General features: G+C 35.8%; 1 protein-coding gene and 1 pseudogene across 1 annotated transcript; both read right to left on the bottom strand.

Moving 5' to 3' along the window:
* Positions 1 to 220: 220 nt before the first annotated feature.
* LOC110256978 (olfactory receptor 5D14-like) lies at positions 221 to 1,169 on the bottom strand. Its single transcript, XM_085003281.1, is given in 2 exon segments — positions 221 to 829; positions 831 to 1,169. Coding segments are annotated over 2 exon segments (948 nt in total).
* Positions 1,170 to 12,701: 11,532 nt separating this feature from the next.
* Positions 12,702 to 13,789, bottom strand: LOC110259468 (olfactory receptor 5D3-like; annotated as a pseudogene).
* Between the last annotated feature and the right edge of the window lie 5,743 nt (positions 13,790 to 19,532).

Here is a 19,532-nt window from a genome sequence, read left to right as displayed (position 1 = left end):
TATTTGTTTGCTTTTAGAGAATTTGAAGAAATAGATGCTTTATGACCAAACTCATGTCAAATTAATCCCAGAATTTACTTTGCATTACCAAGTGATTTGAACTAACCAAATAAACATATTAACATCACAGATATCTATAAAAACCTCATGCAAGTATATGCTATGGGTTATAGAAGGCTCTGCTCCTATTTTTCATGGAGATTTAAGACACCCCTTGACATCAGTGAAAAGAGACTTTTGTGTCTATTAATTTCTGGAAGGCATCCTTCACATCTTTATTCCTCAGGCTGTAGATCAGAGGGTTCAGCATGGGGTTGACCACTGTGTAAGTTACAGAGGCCACTTTGACAGTCTGTCGAGAGTTCTGGGAATTGGGCACACAGTACAGGGAAAGGATGGTCCCGTGGAAGATGGTGATTTCGGTCAGGTGGGAGGCACAGGTGGAGAAGGCCTTGCGGTGACCACTGACAGAATGGATGTTTAGGACCGTAACAAAAATGAAGACATAGGAAGTGAGGATTATAAGCAGTGTACTCACCTCATTGAAGATGGCAAAGCCGAAGAGTAGCAGGTTAGGAATGCATATGTTGGAGCTCGACACAGAAATGAGAGCCAAGTATTCACAGAAAAAGTGGTTGATTATGTGATGCCCAGAAAAGTTCAATTGGAGGGCATAGCAAAGGAGTACCAAGGGGCCAAACATACCCCAGAGATATGACGCAGCCACAAGCAGGGCACAGAGCCTCTGTGACATGACCACTGTATAAAGCAGGGGATTGCAGATGGCCACAAAGCAGTCATAGGCCATCACTGCCAGCAAGAAGGACACTGTCTGTCACCACAGCAGTTCAGGACAGGAAGTACTGCGACATGCAGCTAGAGTGGAAGATGATTTTATCAGCCATGACCAAGTTCTTCAGGAGCTTGGGAGTGACAATGAAAGAGTAACAAAAATCAACAAAAGAAAGGTGACTAAGGACAAAGTACATGGGGGTGTGAAACTTGGGGTTAATTTTGATGATTACTATCATCCCAAGATTTCCTACCAGGGTGATAATGTACATGATCAGAAACACGAGGAAGAGGGGAATCTGAAGCTCTGGGAAATCTGTGAAACCCAAGAGGGCAAAGGTTGTCTCCACACTCAAGTTTCTTGAAGCCATTAGCATAATGCCTTTGAAAAGAAGGGCTGGGGGAAGAGAGTTGTTCCTGACAAAGAGAAGATATACACAAATGAGTGGAAAACATGTCATGACATTCTACAGTGGACTAAGGAAAATGAGGAGAAAGAATTATTCATCTTAAACCCTAGTTTCTTCCACACAGAGCATGCCTCATACACATAACGGCTAAGGATATACCAAACCAAGCTGAGTCTCTGAAATGCCTTTGCTCTCCCATTGCAATTGGTATTTCCATATGAAATACTTATCATATTATACTGTGTAAATCCACCCATTAGCTAGTAACATAACATGCACATAACTGTTAGAAAACATTTGCACATAAATGCATAAACTAGTGAAGGAGTCTAAGTAAAAACATAACATGCTGGCTGCAAAGAACAACATGTATTGCTAGTATATTCTGCCTGCATACACAAATCAATATGTTTCTCTTCTAAGGATAAAGTAAATTAGAAGAGAAATCTAAGAACAGAACATAGCAATCCCATTTTAGCACCTTTTGTTCGGTGATGGCTAATTCTCTCAAGGAATATTTCAGCTGCTGAGAAGGACAAGGAATCATTTTGAATTCTGAATGGAGTGTATACTTCATTAACATTTATAGACTATGAATTATCTTCCATTGTATATATATATCTCTTAAGGCCCACAAGACATATCAGGTAAGAATTCCTTCAGAATTAACTAGTTCCCAGAGTTCCAATTGGGGCACACTGGGTTAAGAATCTGACCATAGCTGGTTCAGGTCCCTGAAGAGGTATGGGTTCAATTTCTGGCCCAGTGCAGTGGGTTAAAGGATTTGTTTTGCCACAGCTGCAGCATGGGTGGCAGGTATGGCTTGGATTCAATCCCTGACCTGGAAATTTCCATATGCTGCAAGTGCAGCCATTAAAAACTAATAATTGTCCTCATTCTTGTGAAAATTTATATATCAAATTAAGGTGCATATAGAGCAATATGTATAAATACTTACATCCAGGAGGTTATCTTATTTGTGAAATAGCTTCCACTTGTCAGGAGGCCAACTCTGCATGGTTTGTTCACTTCTTTCTTTAATATTATTGGACTCAGGATTGGAGAGCATTTATAGTGAATTAACATAAAAAGAAAAGTTAAAAAAGATCCTAGTTACCATATAAAGAATGTAGTCCTTTTACTGCTTCATAAACAGCCTGAAAACTTACCTGCTACAGAGAAGCAGGTCACCCCCACCCCGTTTCTCTGTAAAGTGGGTATTTCTGGAGCACCAAATTTCTTACATCGACCTTTGTAGCTCTTGGGGACTCAAACTCTGGAGGATCACTGGCAATTTATTCCCCACAAGCATCAAAACAGGTCATTAAAGCAAATGGCAGGTCTCTTTTACCATTTTAATGACTGGAATTTCTTTAAAATTACACAGAGTGACAGTCGCTTCCAGTTGACTACTAGGCTTTGTTTGCACATAACTGAAATGCCCTCTGGAATTAATAAAACTAACCTAAGGAAAGGCAACATTTTATATATATGTATAAATTGAGGTTCACAATTGGAAGCTGATTCACATCATTTTCTTTGCATTTTGATTTGTCTATTTCTTGAATACATAGTATAATACCTATTCTGTTCTGGATCTATTTCTCATTTACCAAAAAATGACAAGATTCAGATATACTTTCCTGAAGTTTGGATGAAAAAATATTTTTTTTTACACTCACTGTACCCATTGATGTGATTATTTTCCTAGAAAGTCTTTGGTTGAGATGTGTTTTGTGTGTGAGTTATCATAAATAGAACACAAATCAATTCACAGTCAGCTACTCTGTGTGTAATGGGATTCCATAAGTAGGTGATTTCTGTCCAAATGAAATCAGAGAAAAATACTACACTGGGTTCCTCTCCCTCCTCATTGTTGAACTCATCATTGCTCTTTCATTTAGTTTGTATAAAATATCTAGTAAGCTAAACAAATGTCTCTTTCTATATAGCTCACAAAACTACCTTGTCAATTCTATAAAACTGTCTTCCTTTTTTTTTTTCTTTTTTATTTTTGCGAGGGGATAAATAAGTTTTTGAAACATGCTCCAGGCTGTTTTGAATAGTATTCAAATATGGATTTATTTTATATTTCAAGAAAAGTTTTGATCAACACTGTGAAGAGAAATATTTAGGCTTACCAGGGCCAGTGTTGTGAAACAGCATAATTACTTTCTTTGAGTATCACTGTAACCTCGATTCCATCATAGGAATAAGGAAACACTCTGGAGGCATCCTCACAATAACAATTTTCCTTTTTCCCCATGATTTTCCTAGACAGAGGTCAGTCTGATTCCTAATGTCCTGGACTGAATAGGAACATACTCCTCCCTTTAAGTAAGTTTTCTGATTTTCTTGTGATGTTCTTGTCCCAACTCTTTGGCTAAGAGATTAGTCAATGTGGTCATATTTATTTAGTCTTTGATCATGCATCTTTTAGTTTTCATTATTTAGAAAGATTACTGTATTTGTTTCCTGTCACTACAATAATAAATTTACCAAAAATGCTGTGGTTTAAAATACCACATTAATTATCATCTTGAGGTCTTGCAGGCAAGTTGTCCAAAAAGAGTCTCATGGGCCTTAAGGAGTCTGCAAAGCTGGTTCCTTCTGGATGTTCCAGAGGACATCCATTCCTTGCTTCTTCTGCTGGCTGCTGGCATTCCTTGGCTTATGGCTGCAGCATCCAATCTTTGCTTCCATGGTTACATCTCTACCTCTTCCCTAACAAATTCCCCCTTTCTCCCTCTTATACAGACACTCATATTTAGGATCCAGTCAGATAATCCAGGACAATATTTCTATCTCAAAAGCTGTAATCATATCTGTAAAGTCCCTTTTGGTTAAAAGGTAACATTCACAGATTCCAGAGTTTAAAGCCTGGGTATCTTTGGGGTCCTTCTTCAATCTATCACAGTAATCCTCTTCTTTTGCTCAGTGAAGACATTTTATGTATGTGTGTATGTATGTATGCATTTATATGTTTGTATATTCAGTATTTATTTATTTATCTTCTTTCATTAAGCTCCATGAAGTGCTAGGCAATGCTCCTAATTAAGAGGAAATACTTCCCCTCTCTCAGGACCTGGTGTTACAATCATTTAGTATTTCTATTCTTATTTATTTGATCTTTATGTCTTCTATATGTATCATCTGCCCCACTGAATAAAGAGAATAGATTAGCTCTTCACTCTTTTTCCAGCTTTATATAATTCTTTATCCATTCATTCTTTAACGGATATTTAAGTGGTTTCCATGTCTTGGCTATCGTGAATAATTCTGCACCAGGTATGGAGGAGCAGATATCTCTTCAGGATATAGTGACTTAGGCATTCCCATTGTGACTCAGTGGTAACGAACCTGACTAGGATCCATGAGGACACAGGTTCAATCCCTGGACTCGCTCAGTGGGTTAAGGATCTGGAGTTGCTGTGACCTGTGGTATAGGTCACAGATATGGCTCGGATCCTACATTGGTGTGGCTGTGGGGTAGGCCAGAAGCTGCAGCTCTGCTTCAACACCTAGTGGGAACTTGCACATGCCACAGGTGTGCCCATCAAAAAAAAAAAAAAAAAAGATATAATTATTTTTAAAAAAATGTGTTCCTGCTGTGGTGCAGTGGGTTAAAGATCTCACATTTCTGTAGTTGCAGTATAGGTCACAGATGTGTCTTGGGTTCAATCCCTGGCCCAGGAACTTCCATATGTTGCAAGCACAGTGGAGAAAAAATAAAAAGATGTAATTTCATTTCCCTTGGATAGATACTCAGAAATGAGATTGTTGGATCATATGGTAGTTCTATTTTCATTTTAATTTACCTTTTCTTTTTAAGGAATTTCCATACTATTTTCCACAGTGGTTATACAAATTTACATTCTCATCCGTAGTGCACCAGGATTCTGTCTTTTCCTTACTAGCAACTAAGCCATTTTTGCATTTCTTCTATCTTTTTTGTGTTTTGGGTAATAAGCATTCTAACAGGTATGAGGTGATAATCTCATTTTGGGTTTGATTTCCAGTTTCCTAATAGTGATGTTGAGTATGTTTTCGTGTATATATTGGTCATTTGTATGTTTTTTGGAAATAATACGTTACCTCTTTTAGGAAAAAGAAGAACATTGTAATTATGTTGTAAATCAAGGTGACTCCCTTGTTTTAGCTGAGACTTCGTAATATTTTTCAATGAGATAATTTCAGAATACTGAATAAGCTCAGTTAAAGAGCTTTTTTATATTTTAATTTTCTAGAGTTTCTTTTATTCTCTACCAATATACCTTTAAATATGAACCATTTACGATTTGCAACTTGCTAACCTTCTACATGTGAAATTTCTTGCCTTATGAAAGCATAAACAGTTTTGGGTTTACACCAGAGAAATCAGTCATAATGGGTGTAAACAAGCAAACTACATTTGAAGACAGGTTGTTTTACTGACTCCAAGCTCCCTGAGCATTGAAAGGTAATTGCTTCTTAGAAAAAGATATTTTGCTCCAGTTTAATGATCTCCCTTGGGGCAGAATGAAAGAACACTGAAACATTCTGTTGTGAATTTTTTTTCCCTATAAAGTACTTGAGAGGTTGACTTGAAACAAATTAACATGTACTTGTTTTTTAGAAACTACATTACAGATCAAAGACCTTTTCATAACCTCCAGATATTTCATACCCCTCTCCCTCCTCAGTGCTAACTTCATCTTTAATTTGGTGATTTTCATTTTAATGATACCATTTATTTTGTTCCTAAGTGAATATTCATAACCAATATACATGTGTGTGTGTGTGTGTGTGTGTGTGTGTAGTATTCATTGCACTTTTTTTTTGGCCTTTCCCTCAGTATGCAGAAATTACCAGGCTAAGAATTGAACCTGTGCCACAGTGATGGCAATGCCAAATCCTTAACCACTAGGCAATCAGGGAACACTTTCATTGTAATTCTCAACTGTTTAAATGATTTTGAATAATATTTATACTAACTGGTATTTTTTTTCTAATATAATTTTAACTTGTACAGCTCAATGTAACTATTTTTAATATTTATTTTGCTATTTGCTTTTTTTTAATTATAAGCTATATACAATGGAATCTTTTTTTTTTTTTTTTTTTTTTTTTTTTTTTTTTTGGCTATGCCTGAGGCATATGGAAGTTACTAGGCCAGGGATCAAACCCATACTACAGCAGTGACCCAAGCTGCTTTAGGGACAATGTTGGATCCTTAACCTACTGCACCACAATGGAACTCCTTTAAGAACTTTTGTAGACCTCTTTTTGTGCATATGTGTTTGAGTTTCTCCAGAGCAGTGATTTGCCCCCTTTTTCTCATAACATGATACAGACAGAAAATAATATTTAGAGGATACACAAGGAAAAACTGAAGATGATTTGTTTTATTTTCCCAGTACTATCACTTTCTTTAATGACTTTCCCAAGTAATTTGTCATGGATATTGCAATATTGATATTTAGCACATATTGATTATAGATATTGATTTTTTTTTGTATTTTTGCCTTTTCTAAGGCCACTTCCTGTGGCATATGGAGGTTCCCAGGCTAGGGGTCGAATCGGAGCTGTAGTCACTGGCCTACACCAGAGACACAGCAATGCAGGATCTGAGCCATGTCTGCAACCTACACCATAGCTCACAGCAACACCAGATCCTTAACCCACTGAGCAAGGCCAGGGATTGAACCCGCAACCTTATGGTTCCTAGTCAGATTAGTTGACCACTGTGCCACAGTGGGAACTCCTAGATGTTGATCTTTAGTCTTTCAAATATGTTGCACATTTTTTCTCTCCTTCTGAGGCTTCTCTTTTTTAATATCCCCATGTTCTTCAATGACATATGCTTTAATTTTAATGTGGTAACATTTATTTCACTTTTTGAGTATTTGCCTACTCCGAAACTGCAAATAAATTTTCTTTATTGTCTTAAGAGAGGCCATCTTTTATAAAAATTTTTTGTTCATTTGTTTTGTTTTTAAGGCTGCACCTGATGTGTGTGGAAGTTCCTGGGCCATGGATTGAATTCAAGCCTCAACTACAACCATACCTACAGCACAGCTACAACCACACTGGATTCTTAACTTACTGTGCTGGTCCAGGGATTAAACCCACACCACCACAGAAACAATGGTGAATCCCTAACCCAATGCACCACAGTGGAAACTCCTATAAGAATTCTTTTTTTTCTCTCTCTCTTTTTATGCACCCACAGCATATGAAAGTTCCTGGGCGAAAGGTTGAATTGGAGCTATAGCTGCAAATCACACCACAGCCATGTCAACACCAGATCTGAGCCACATCTGTAATCTATGCCATAACTTGTGGCAATGCCAAATTCTTAACCCACTGATTGAGGCCAGGGATCAAACCAGCATCTTTATAGGGATAATGTTGACTGCTTAACCTCCTGAGCCACAAAGGGAACTCCAAGATTTCTTAATAGAAATTATTTTTTACAGAGGGCTTTGCATAGATATTTTGCAGACTACTTACACATTTCAGACACTTTTTCTTGTGAATTGTGCATAATTATTTATGAACCTTAAATATTTTTGAGGTTCTATACTTCAAGAATTCTGGTGGTGATACATTATTATTTCAGTCTTTCCAATAAGCAAAATTATTGCTTGGCCAGTGCCCCAAAGAAATTTAGCCAGAAATATATGGAATGATCCAGAAGTGTTCTGGTACTTAATCAAAGCTATACACAACTTTCTCCCATTATGGCGAACCAGGGCCCATCTAATCCACAGATATTATTTATCAATTATACCTACAGCCTTAAAGGTTTGAATTCTTGAGTCTAAATAATTCAATGAACCAATGTTGCCTGAAATATTAACTATATTGCTGAATAAACTCTTCAATTTTTCTGAAATCTGTGTTAAAATCTGAAAAGGAAGGATCTTTAAATTAAACATGACCAGTTTTTTAAAACTATTCTCAGCCTAATTATAAGAGACACCATTGATGGTGGAAGCATAATTTTTATGGTTCTAACAACTGCAAGATTGGTAAGTGGCTATAGGATATCCAACTACAGCTAAGCACTTAAAATTAGACTAGAAATATCTTCCACAGTTCAATGATTAGCAGAAGCATTCACATAAATAATCACAGTCAATTTGAGTGTATTATTTGCATTTGTTTAGCTTTTTGAATCTCAAGTGACAACTGTATTCATTGCGGAGACAATACCTAAAGTCGTACCTAAGTGAACAAAACATAATACTGAATATTATCAGTTTCATCTGAAATGTATATTTCCTTTCTTCTTTTATTCATCCAGATAGTAGCCACTGAAGGTCAAATGTGTTTTCTAGGTACTTTCTAAGCAGTAGAGATATAAAGTACAATAATAATAATATAAGAAATTTCCACTCTTATTAGAGTTTATATTCTACTGAGAGAAACAAACAAGAGACAAAACATTGCATGCCCTAACCGTATCATCGATTATTATGAAAAAAATGTTAAGTCGGATCAAATGGACAAGATTTGACTCTCTCATTATAGTTTTTAGGAAGAATTTTATGGGAAGGTGACATTTGAATAGGCCCATAAATAATTTCACAGGAAATATTTATCAATATTAGATTGAGCACTAAAATATTTTGGAGCCTATTAACTTCCTCACAGGATCGTTCACACTTTAGTATCTCAAGGTATATATCAGTGAGATTAGCATAGGGATTAGCACAGTGTAAAAACACAGACCCTCCTGGAACAATTCCCAATGAGCATTTGGAGTTGAGCATGCTATGAAGAGAAAGGACGATGGTGGTGGATGACACAGGTAGGGAGGACTCTGTGTTGCTCCCAGGTAGAAAGTGCCTTTAGGAAAATGATCGAAAGGAAAGCTAGGAAATGACGACTGTGAACTTTCTTAATTCATTGAAATTGGCTAAAATAAACACATTATCTTGATAAAATGAACAGGATACAAAAGGGCAACAAAATATTCATGCAAAACATATTAACTATGATGGACTCAGAGCACGCAATACAATCAAGAGGCTGAGTGTAGGGAACAGTCTATACCCAACTGTGGTATCCAGCCAGGAGGATGGAACACAACTGGTATTGGACAACTGTGAGCTTTCAGGGGCTTACAAATGTTCAGGAAGCATTTAAGACCAGTGCTGCTAAAACTTAGACTTTTTTGTAAGGATTGTGTGTGGTTTAGGAGGAAAGAGAGAAGCAGAATTCATCATCTTTTGTACACTATATACATATACTTAACATGCTTCCGATTTCTATCCCTTTTCTGCTCTCACAGTTTGTTCTCAACATTAGACATGTTGCTTTTAAAATTTAGGCTACATCATATCCCTCTTCTAAAATCCTACGTATTTCCCCATTTCCCTTAAAGTAAAAGCCAATGTTCTTAAAATATACAACAAAGCCCTGCTTGAATATGTTTCTTGCCTTTCTAACTTCTACAAAGATTTAAAAACTTTAAAGAAAATTTAAAAAGGGAGTGTACTAAGACCCAAGGTTATGAAGGCTTTATTTCTCTAATTTAAATATTTCACATTAAGGAACCATGCTGGTTATAAAGCTTGTGAAATTATCAAAATTTCATGATTAAAATTATTTTATTTCAGTCATAACTTAAATCAGTTTAATAACTAGTCAAACTGTTGCCTATGGAAGAAAGGGGAAAAGGGGAGTTGACATTAAGGGGCCTCTGATGACTCCATATACAATCCGACATGCATCTAAACCAGCTGAATTTTACCCCAAGTAAAAATGTCTGTTTAGATTCCTACTTTTCAGAGTCTGGTCCAATATCATGTAATACCAGAATCACTTACTTGGAAGTCTATTAGAAGTGCAGACTCTTTGGGTCCATCAAGGACCACAGCACCAATATCTGAGTTTTCATGCACACCTCAATGGTGTGCAAGAGGAATAAGGCTTTAAAACCAATGAGTATCTTGGTTTGATGGAAATTTTGGTAATTTGGCCAAATAAAAATAAATGAATAGATTCAGGCACTTTTTTTCTGCCTTTTTCTATGTTGTCTTTTATTACTTTCTTCCTCTTTTATTCACAAATCCAAGTCCAGAGAGAAGTCATGTTTTCTCTATATGCAAGCCAATGTGCCACAAAGTATGGAATAATGTGATTCTTTCTGAAGGGAAATGGATGACAATGATTACTTTGTCATAAGTGTTTTGGAAAAGGGAGTGTCTATACATTTTGCATCCCAATACCACACATACAAACACACACACACACACACACACACACACACTACACACACACACAAACACACACACACACAAAGAAATATGTAGTCCCGGGGAGTTCCTGCTGTGGCTCAGCATATTAAGAACCTGACATAGTGTTTGTGAGGATTCGGGTTTGATCCCTGGCCTTGCTCAGTGGGTTAAGGATCTGGTATTGCTGTGAGCTGTGGTGTAGGTCACAGATTTGTCTCAGATTTGGCGTTGTTGTAGCTGTGGCATAAGCTGGCAGCGGCCGCTCTGATTTGACCCCTGGCCTGGGAACTTCCATAGGCCACAGGTGCAGCTGTTAGAAAAAAAAAAAAAAAAAGAGAGAGAGGGAGTGAGGAGTTCTCATCGTGGCTCAGTGGTTAACAAACTCAACTAGTATCCATAAGGATGCAGGTTTGATCCCTGGCCTCACTCAGTGGGTCAAGAATCCAGCATTGTCATGAGCTCTGCTCTAGGTTGAAGACATGGCTCGGATCCCACGTTGTCATGGCTGTAGTGTAGACCGGCAGCTGTATCTTTGATTAGACCTCTAGCTTGGGAACCTCTATATTCTGTAGGTGTGGCCCTAAAAAGACAAAAGACAAAAAAAGAAGAAAGAGAGATACAATCCTTCCTGATGGAATTAAAACTGAAAATTTTCATTTCACTGTCCAGAATGAAGACCAGCCTTTGAGAAGCATTATCTGTAAAATGGACAATAGGGTACTTTAGTAACTGGTCAGAATATTATGGTAGTCACATGGGAAACCTGCTTTATAACTAAGAAAAAATAAAAGTAAGATATCTGTTTACTTTATGTTTTATAGTTGTCTACCTACTCACAAGGTAGGGTGACATACCTTTATAGTATAAGGTGAAGTTAAGTGTTTTATTTGAGACCAACACATGTGCTCTGGAGATGTGGCTATTATTTAATCACAAAGGTGATGTGGAACCACAATATCACACATCTATACAGTACATATCATAAGGAAACTTCTGTGATACAGACTATGGTCAGTGAGAGATAAACACAAACGACATTTTGAATTATTTTCTAACTCAGTCACTTAGTGGGTTAAGACCAACAAATGAATAATCAATTTAGAGGACAGTTCAATTAAAATAAGTGTAACCCTGCCATATTTGTCTGGCACATGAATCTATGCCATGCAAGTAAAACATGTTGTTAACTAATGATTAACCTTTGAAGGCAAAACAATAATTAGAGAAATTTTTTGAACTGTACTATGATATCGTATTAGTAAATAAAATTTACAGTATAAAATTTACAGTATCAAGTTTGACACATCAGGCTGTGAAATATGTGGGATTAGTAACACATATTTAGTAATTGTGCATTTTTGTGCATTTTTGTTCCAGTCCCCCTGTTAATCTTTCCAGATATAAAATCCACACTTTTCCTTGAAAGTCAGGGTCATTTTGTTTAACGTCATTTCCTATATTATGGTAAAATCACAGGAGGCCTCAGGAAGAAAGGAGTAAAGAACTTGGCCTCATTTTAGAGATGGTCCCTCCAGGCTCTCATTGCTAATTGGCCCATATTCACACTCTGAGTCAGCTACAACTTTTCAGAATTCCTCTCTAATCCTGAGATTCCGATTACTTGCATGGAATGGAATAATATTTTTCAAAAAAAATGATTTACTGCACCAGTGTATGAGTCAAGATTTTATGGTCTGTTATTTATTGTTAAGTAAGACTCCTCGTGTTGCTGGAAGAAGTGACTACAGACTTGGTGGTTTAAACAATGGAAATGTATTACCTCACAGTTCCCAAGATTGGAAGCCTGAACTCTAGCGGCAGGTAGGGCTCTCCCTTCCTTGCATTCTCAGATTCCAGCGGCCCCTGAAGCCCCCTGATGGGTATTGGAAAAGGGGAAATCTCTGCCTGCATCTTCATACCCCTTCATCCCGTGTACCTCTGTATGTGCTTTTCTGTCTAAGGACACATGCATTGGATTTAGGGTTCACTTTCATCTTATCTTGATTCTTACCTTAATTACATCTGCCAAGATCCTGTTTCTAAATAAAGTCACATTCTGAGCTTCTGGGTGGATGTGGACATTTTGGGGGGACACCAATACACCCACAACATTTATGTTATTTCACATTTGGTTTACAGCTCTTTTACTATACATTGAACTGAATAGAAACCAAATGATCAACAAAGTGGTTTATGACTATATGATTAAAAACCTCATAAGCTGACTATGTAATTGGAATCACCGTCTCTACGAGAAGCATTGAACAGTGCTCTATGTAATGATCACATTTCTTTTGGAAATACAAAACATCAACAACATTGTATTAAGCGATTCATTAACTTCCTGGCACTCTCTTTCACTTCTGGCACTCTCTTTCACATCTTTGTTTCTGAGGCTGTAGATCAGAGGATTCAGCATGGGAATCAGCACTGCCTAAAATGCAGAACCCACTTTGACTATGAGCCATGAGCTTTCAGATTTGGGTACACAATAAAGGAATAGGACCATCCCATGGAAAAGGGTGATGGTGGTGAGATGGGAGGCACAAGTAGAGAAGGCTTTCTGGTGCCCACCAGCAGAAGGCATTTTTAGGATAGTGACAAAATGTGTATATAAGTAGTGAGGATAATTACCAGGCTGATCCCCTCATTAAATACGGTGATGACAAAACAAAGCACTTGGCTAATGGAGGGGTCAGAGCAGGAGACAGACACAATGACAGAGTACTCACAGACATAATTATTTATGATGTTAGACCCACAGAAGGACAATGCCAGGAGGAAAAAGGTGAACATCAAGGGAGAGACTATTCCCCACGGGTAGGGTCTGGCCACTAATGATGCACAGAGCTTTGGAGACATGACCACTGTGTGGATAAGAGGCTTAAGAACTGCCACAAATTGGTCATAGGCCATCACTGCTAACATAAATGTTCCTGCCACTGCAAATAAGCACAATATGAAGAATTGCATGATGCATCCGATGAAGGAGATAGTTCTGACTTCTACAACAAAGTTCTTCAACAGTTTGGGTGTAACTGTGGGGGAATAACAGAGGTCAATAAGGGACAGGTGGCTGAGAAAATAGTACATGGGAGTTTGCAGACTGGGACTGACCCTGATTATGGTGATCCTGCCAAGATTCCCTGTCACGGTGACTGTGTAGATGGCGAGGAACACCAGGAACAAGGGAACCTGGAGGTCAGGATATTCTGAGAAGCCCAAGAGGGTGCATGTGGCCCCAGCACTCTGATCTTCTTCATCTAAATCCGTGATTGCTGTTGGAGGAAATCTGAAATAGTGACAACAAAAATGATACCAGTGATGATGACGATAGTGTATGTAGATCACATTCACCATGTGGCAGATATTGTGCCATGATATTAAGATACATTATTATATTATTATTATTGGTTGTGTCTTCAGCATGTAGATGTTCCTACATGGGATCAAACCCATGACACAGCAGTGACAGCGATGGATCCTTAACCCACTGAGTCACCAGGGAACTCCAGGACACATTAATTTTGTTTGCTAAATAATGCAATAATCTTCAAAGTGGGAAAAAAGCATACATGAGTTAAGATACTTGTTTAATATTACACGGCTTGATAATAATGAGTTAAGGTTTGAAGCTGACCATGAGTGATAGAAAAAGAATTAGGTTCAAAGTTAGAAACTTCTACAATGTTGTAGAAATGTGTTTTCACAGTTTCATCACTCTGAAAGTCTGTGCTTTTTAATAGTACTATAAGAATGAATGTAACTTTAGCAATAAAATCTTTTTAAAAAAAAAGAATCAGGAGAAGTAATATATTAAAGATAGTAATACTTCTAGAGTTGTGATGTTCAAACTGGAGCTCATTAGGAAAATCAGAATTTATAAGTTATGACAAGAATTTTAAAGTTTTGAAAAAACATATGTATTTTGAAGGAAATAGTGTCCTGTGTATCTTAATGCTTTCCATTGACTCCAGTTGGATACTAATATTATTGCCTTAGTGTTCTAAGCAATCTGGTAAAATAATGAAGTCATATTTACAACTTGTAATAACTTCACTCCTGTGTGTTCTTTCCTATTTGTTTCTCACTATTCTCACTTAGTGTTACTGATGCTTTCAACATCATCTTCCAAATTCTTTGACCATTATCTTTCAGCTTACTCTTCATATTTTTAATCTGATAAAATTACTAGGAACAAATACGACAGAGGTAGGGGGCTATTTTTTTTCCAGGCTGGGCTGGGGCATGGAACAGGTGGGTGGAGTCTGCGGTTTCCCAGGAAGGCAAACAGGGCATAGTTAGAACCCAGAGGCTGCACTGCGTGTCTTCGGGTTTTCATGGGAGAGTAAGTTTGGGTCCTGATGGAAGGTCAGGGAGAGGATGGACTAGAATGATCTATGCATCACGAGTGGCTCAGGGAATGGACCAGTATGAATTTGCTCATCTTAGCTATTTCCACTTCCCTCCAAATGAATATTTCTTTAAACAGATCCATTTAATTAAAACCATTGACTATGACTACAAATTCTTACATTTACTCTGGCCATTTTAATTGGCCAAGATGTCTTCTCTTTTACTCTCATTTTCCCTCACTTTTCTGTTTTCCTTGTCATTTTTCCTCTCTGACCATCAGACAATCCCCAGTTTTATATCCTTATAATGATTTCATCAACTGGCTTAACATTGTTAATAGGTCATTTGTTGCATTTTCTAGAGAAAATGAATGACATCTTGTAAAGATCTTAGGCTTTGTAATATGGTTAACCTAGATTAAAATTTGGTCTCAGCCACCTATAAATATGTGTCTCTGCCAAGTTGTTTAATTGCTCTGCCACTCATTCCCTTATCTATAGAAATATTATAACAGTATTATCATTTATTTTTGTGTACAATTTTATATAAGGCATAACTTAGCTCTATTCTAAACATCTAAGATTAAATTGGACATGCAGTAAATGTCACCTCAAATGTAATTTCTTCTCTTCTTATATTTCTAATTCTGTTTTTAAATAAGCACACTTTGAATTTCAAATATATGTCTGCAAAATGCTCTAGAATGAAGCACCAGTTATAACTTTGGAAATATGAAGTTGTGCACATAGAGAATAGGACATGGGAAAAAATAAGGCAGGGACATAAAGGAAATAGCTGTCTTTCGTGATTCTTTTCTAATGCTTTCTTCTTAGATACACATTTCAATTATCATCTCAATTCAGCCACACATAACTTACTTTTCTCCATTATTCTTCCCTGTCCTTATCTGGATTGCTATGCTTCGCTGTTCTTCTCAGGTTAAGGTTTAGAGAAAGGCAATTAGGACTAAATGAAAGTATTCTTCAAAATGTGCTCCCATTTTTATCCCTAGCTACCACCATCTATTCACCTAGGTAAGAATCATCTTTATTTAGCCTGCCTACATCCACCCTTCAGGACTATCTTTCATTAAATTTTATTTTCGATTTGTGCTTAAATCCTTACATGTTTTCGAAATTACCTCCTTACGAATTACTTGAAATCTTAACCCTTCTGTCTGGATTTCCGTAATCTCTAATGTCACTATATCACTCAGACTCTTTAAGTGATATTCCTTTTGTTTCACTTACACAGGTGATTTTGATTGTTTCCACATAAAACATATTTTTTAAAAAACTTCGTATATTCATCACATTGACCACATCGTTTGCTAACCCCATCAGATTTTAAGCATTATTACATTTTAATATCAAATTCCTGGCAAAATGCTTCCAAACAACTTTGGTGATGAATCCATAACTCAAAGTTACTTTACTGCTCCATCTTGCTTCCGCCTAGGTGGTTTTAAACTCAAAATTTTAATGCAAAGTCTGGCATATTTCTCTATGGTTTTATGGATTTCTTTTTAATATTTTTCTAAAATGTTTTTTAAATTGAGAACAGGTAATATTACTTGAATATCCATCAAGTAAGCTGTAGAAGGAAGGTTCAAAGACAAACACATTCCAAGAATCTTAAAAGATGTAAGAAATAGAGGTTAGTAACTCATATTCTTATTCTTAACTTAATTAAATGTGTACCATTGCACCGCTACTGGATTTGCAAAGGTGTTTGCCAAAAATATTGATGATTTCAGAGTTTCCCACATCAGAATTAAAGTATGACACTTAGTTTAACAACTCGCCAGAACACAGATATTCTTTTTAGATTTATTGACTGAAATTTTCTTTGATTTAAATAAGATTCTTGAAAATTATTTCACAAAACTTAACTTTTATAAAAAAATATTGCAACTTATAATATTAGGCTGTCAGAACTCCTTCCAAAGTATATTCCAGTATAGGCTTCAAGAAAGTTACATTTTTCTCAGTAAAACACTAAATCAAGGACAACATAGAGAACCTCTGAAGGGTGAGCCAGACTTGCAAACTAAATTTAGGGATTATGCTGTATATTTGCATCTACCTGAGTGGTTTTGAGGAATCACACCCTAGATAATTTTGATTGAGGTGTTTGTCATGAACTACAAATTAGACAATTTAAAGAAAATACTGTATTCCTAATTTAGAATGTAATGTATTTAAATTATTAAATCATATAGGAATGTTGAATAATCTTCTGGTCTTTGAAAAATAATGGTTGCCATCAACTTATTGTCTGGCATATTGTGTATTCAGCAGGGAAAATATAACTACCAAAATTCACAAAGAGAAAAATCACAATCACAGTCCAATAAGCCAGCCATAGTATAGTTAGTGTGTTGTGTTCAATTTCAGTCTTTCCCCTTAGTTTTCTTGTTTAGACATCTATCTTCTTGTAAATAACACTTTCAGTGCCACATTGAATGTAGGTCTGATATTATGGCCTTTGTGTTTAACATTGTACCTCAATATTTTCCTCTTTTATGAAAACTCATATTGAAAATATGCTCTTTAATGAGGCAGTTGATAGGTTTGCTGAATCATATAGTGTGCTAATGTTCTCTTTCATCATGATAAACTGTTGCAAATCCAACGGCTTAAAAAATACTCATTTATTAGTTCACAAATCTGTATATCAGAAGTCAGGCACAGCACAAGTGGTCCATCTATTCAAGTTATCACAAGTATTAAATACAGGTGTCAACCTCAATGATCAATTATTCAAATTAAAACTGTAAATTAAATATTCTATATCAGGTAAGTGGGGGAAATCATAAATTCTGATAATACTGAAAATGGGTCAAGAAGTGGCTCATAATTTTAGAACTTTCAAACATTGCTTTTAGGAAGTCTAAATTGATAAAATCATTTTGAAAAATTTAGAACTAAATAAATGCATCATAGTTCTAGGTGCAAACTCCATCTTCCGGAGTACACGTGTAAATGAGGCTACACATGTATAGCCTAAATTGAAGCTTTCCAATGTCCATCATAGTAGATTAAAGAAAAAAAATCTAAACTATTTATTACTATGAAATATTCAAATGAATCATAATTGCTCACATTATAATTGTGTGCAACAATATGTATTATCAGAAAAAATAAATAATATAATAATGTTCTCTCCTTTGTTTTGCTTAAACAGTAAATGCGGATGTCATTTACTGATATGGAGAAAACTGGTAGGTGGGAAAATTTGGGGTGATAATTGATGACCAAAGACTACATTTTACTAATCTTAGTTTTTGTAATATTCAGTAATTGCTATGTCTCCTTAGAAATGAATTAACTTTTTCTTAGTATTCCATATTATTTTCAACACCTTTTGTTGGACTATCATATGTCACACTGATACTCAAAAAATGAGTGATGCAATTAGAGACTAGTTAATATTTTCACCGTCTTCTTACTTAAGGTCAGATAATGCTTTTCATAATGTAAACTCTAAGGTTTTTCTTTTGCTTGGAATTAAATGGAGTTTTTTAAAAAAACATAAAGTTGCATTTTATAGAACTATAGAATTGTAGCTTCCTCATCTGGAAAACAAGAAAAAAACAGTACTTATCAATAGTATTATTGTATATAAATGATAGCTAAATGATACGATACTTCGAGCACTGAATATCCCCATTATATTTTATATATATCCCCAATATAATTGTCTGAGGACAAAGGAGACATAGAGGGAAATCATGAAAAAAAAATTGAGCGGGTTATAGTAGCCTTATGATAATGGCAGAAGGGGCTTTGAGAGGTTAAATATTTTTAATACATAAAAAAAGAGAAAATTTCTTTGGGGTAAAATGCGTTATCATACCTTCACAATTTTGTATTGATGTATTGAATTTTTACCGTTATAGGTTATGTCCCATTATTACAGATGCATAGAACATCTGCTCAAGAGGATCTTAAAAGTGGTCTCATCAAAAATTTTACTGATAACTAAGTTCTCTCATACCCACCATGTGATAATTTATAAGGCTAAAAAGTTCCAAGTTTTCAAAGCCCCTTTGCCAGCAAATTTATTTTTAAAATGGTTTCATATCCTGGAATCGTTTTAATGTTAGATTTTCTTCTTATTCTGGGAGTCACAATTGTATCTGTTTCTAATCTATCAATATGTAGCCATTTTCCCTTTTTTCTCAAATGCCATCTTGTTCTTTCTGACTCTATTTTGATCATCTCATATCTTTGACCATAGGAAAGGCAATCAGAGAAAAATAAAGAAGGAGAAATATTCAAAATATAGCACCTTCATTTCCACTGTTATCAACTATTTAATCATCTGAACTTAAGATTTCCATCTCTCTTATTAAACTATAGGCCAATCTATAAGATTAACTTTGTTGACTCCTACTTAGCATGGAATGTACTAGTAGTGCAAGTGGTTTTGAAGGCATTTTATAACAAATAAATCAAATTGAACTTTTCTACTTAGATTTCTATAGGAACAAAAAACTACACTACTTAATTCATAGATGTATTTTAAATCTTTACTGTAAAAACACATTATTTACATTTAATCAATCTTCAACCTTTTATCCCTCTGAAATGTCATTTTTTTTCCCCACATTGTGTCATCATTTCACAAATTACTACATAACTCTTCCAAGAAAACTTTGCTGGTTAATTTAAGTGCATTTTCTCTTGCTTTATTTTCTTTCCATTTATATCATCATAATGTTTATTCAATGCCTAGCATATGA

The sequence above is a fragment of the Sus scrofa genome, chromosome 1, assembly GCF_054392235.1.
Source record: "Sus scrofa isolate SSC_HxYL_T2T_F1_AM1 chromosome 1, Sscrofa_HxYL_maternal_Yorkshire_Landrace_v2.0, whole genome shotgun sequence".
NCBI lineage: Eukaryota > Metazoa > Chordata > Mammalia > Artiodactyla > Suidae > Sus > Sus scrofa.
The sequence above is the reverse complement of the archived record's forward strand: the minus strand, read 5'-3'. Positions and strand labels throughout refer to the sequence as shown.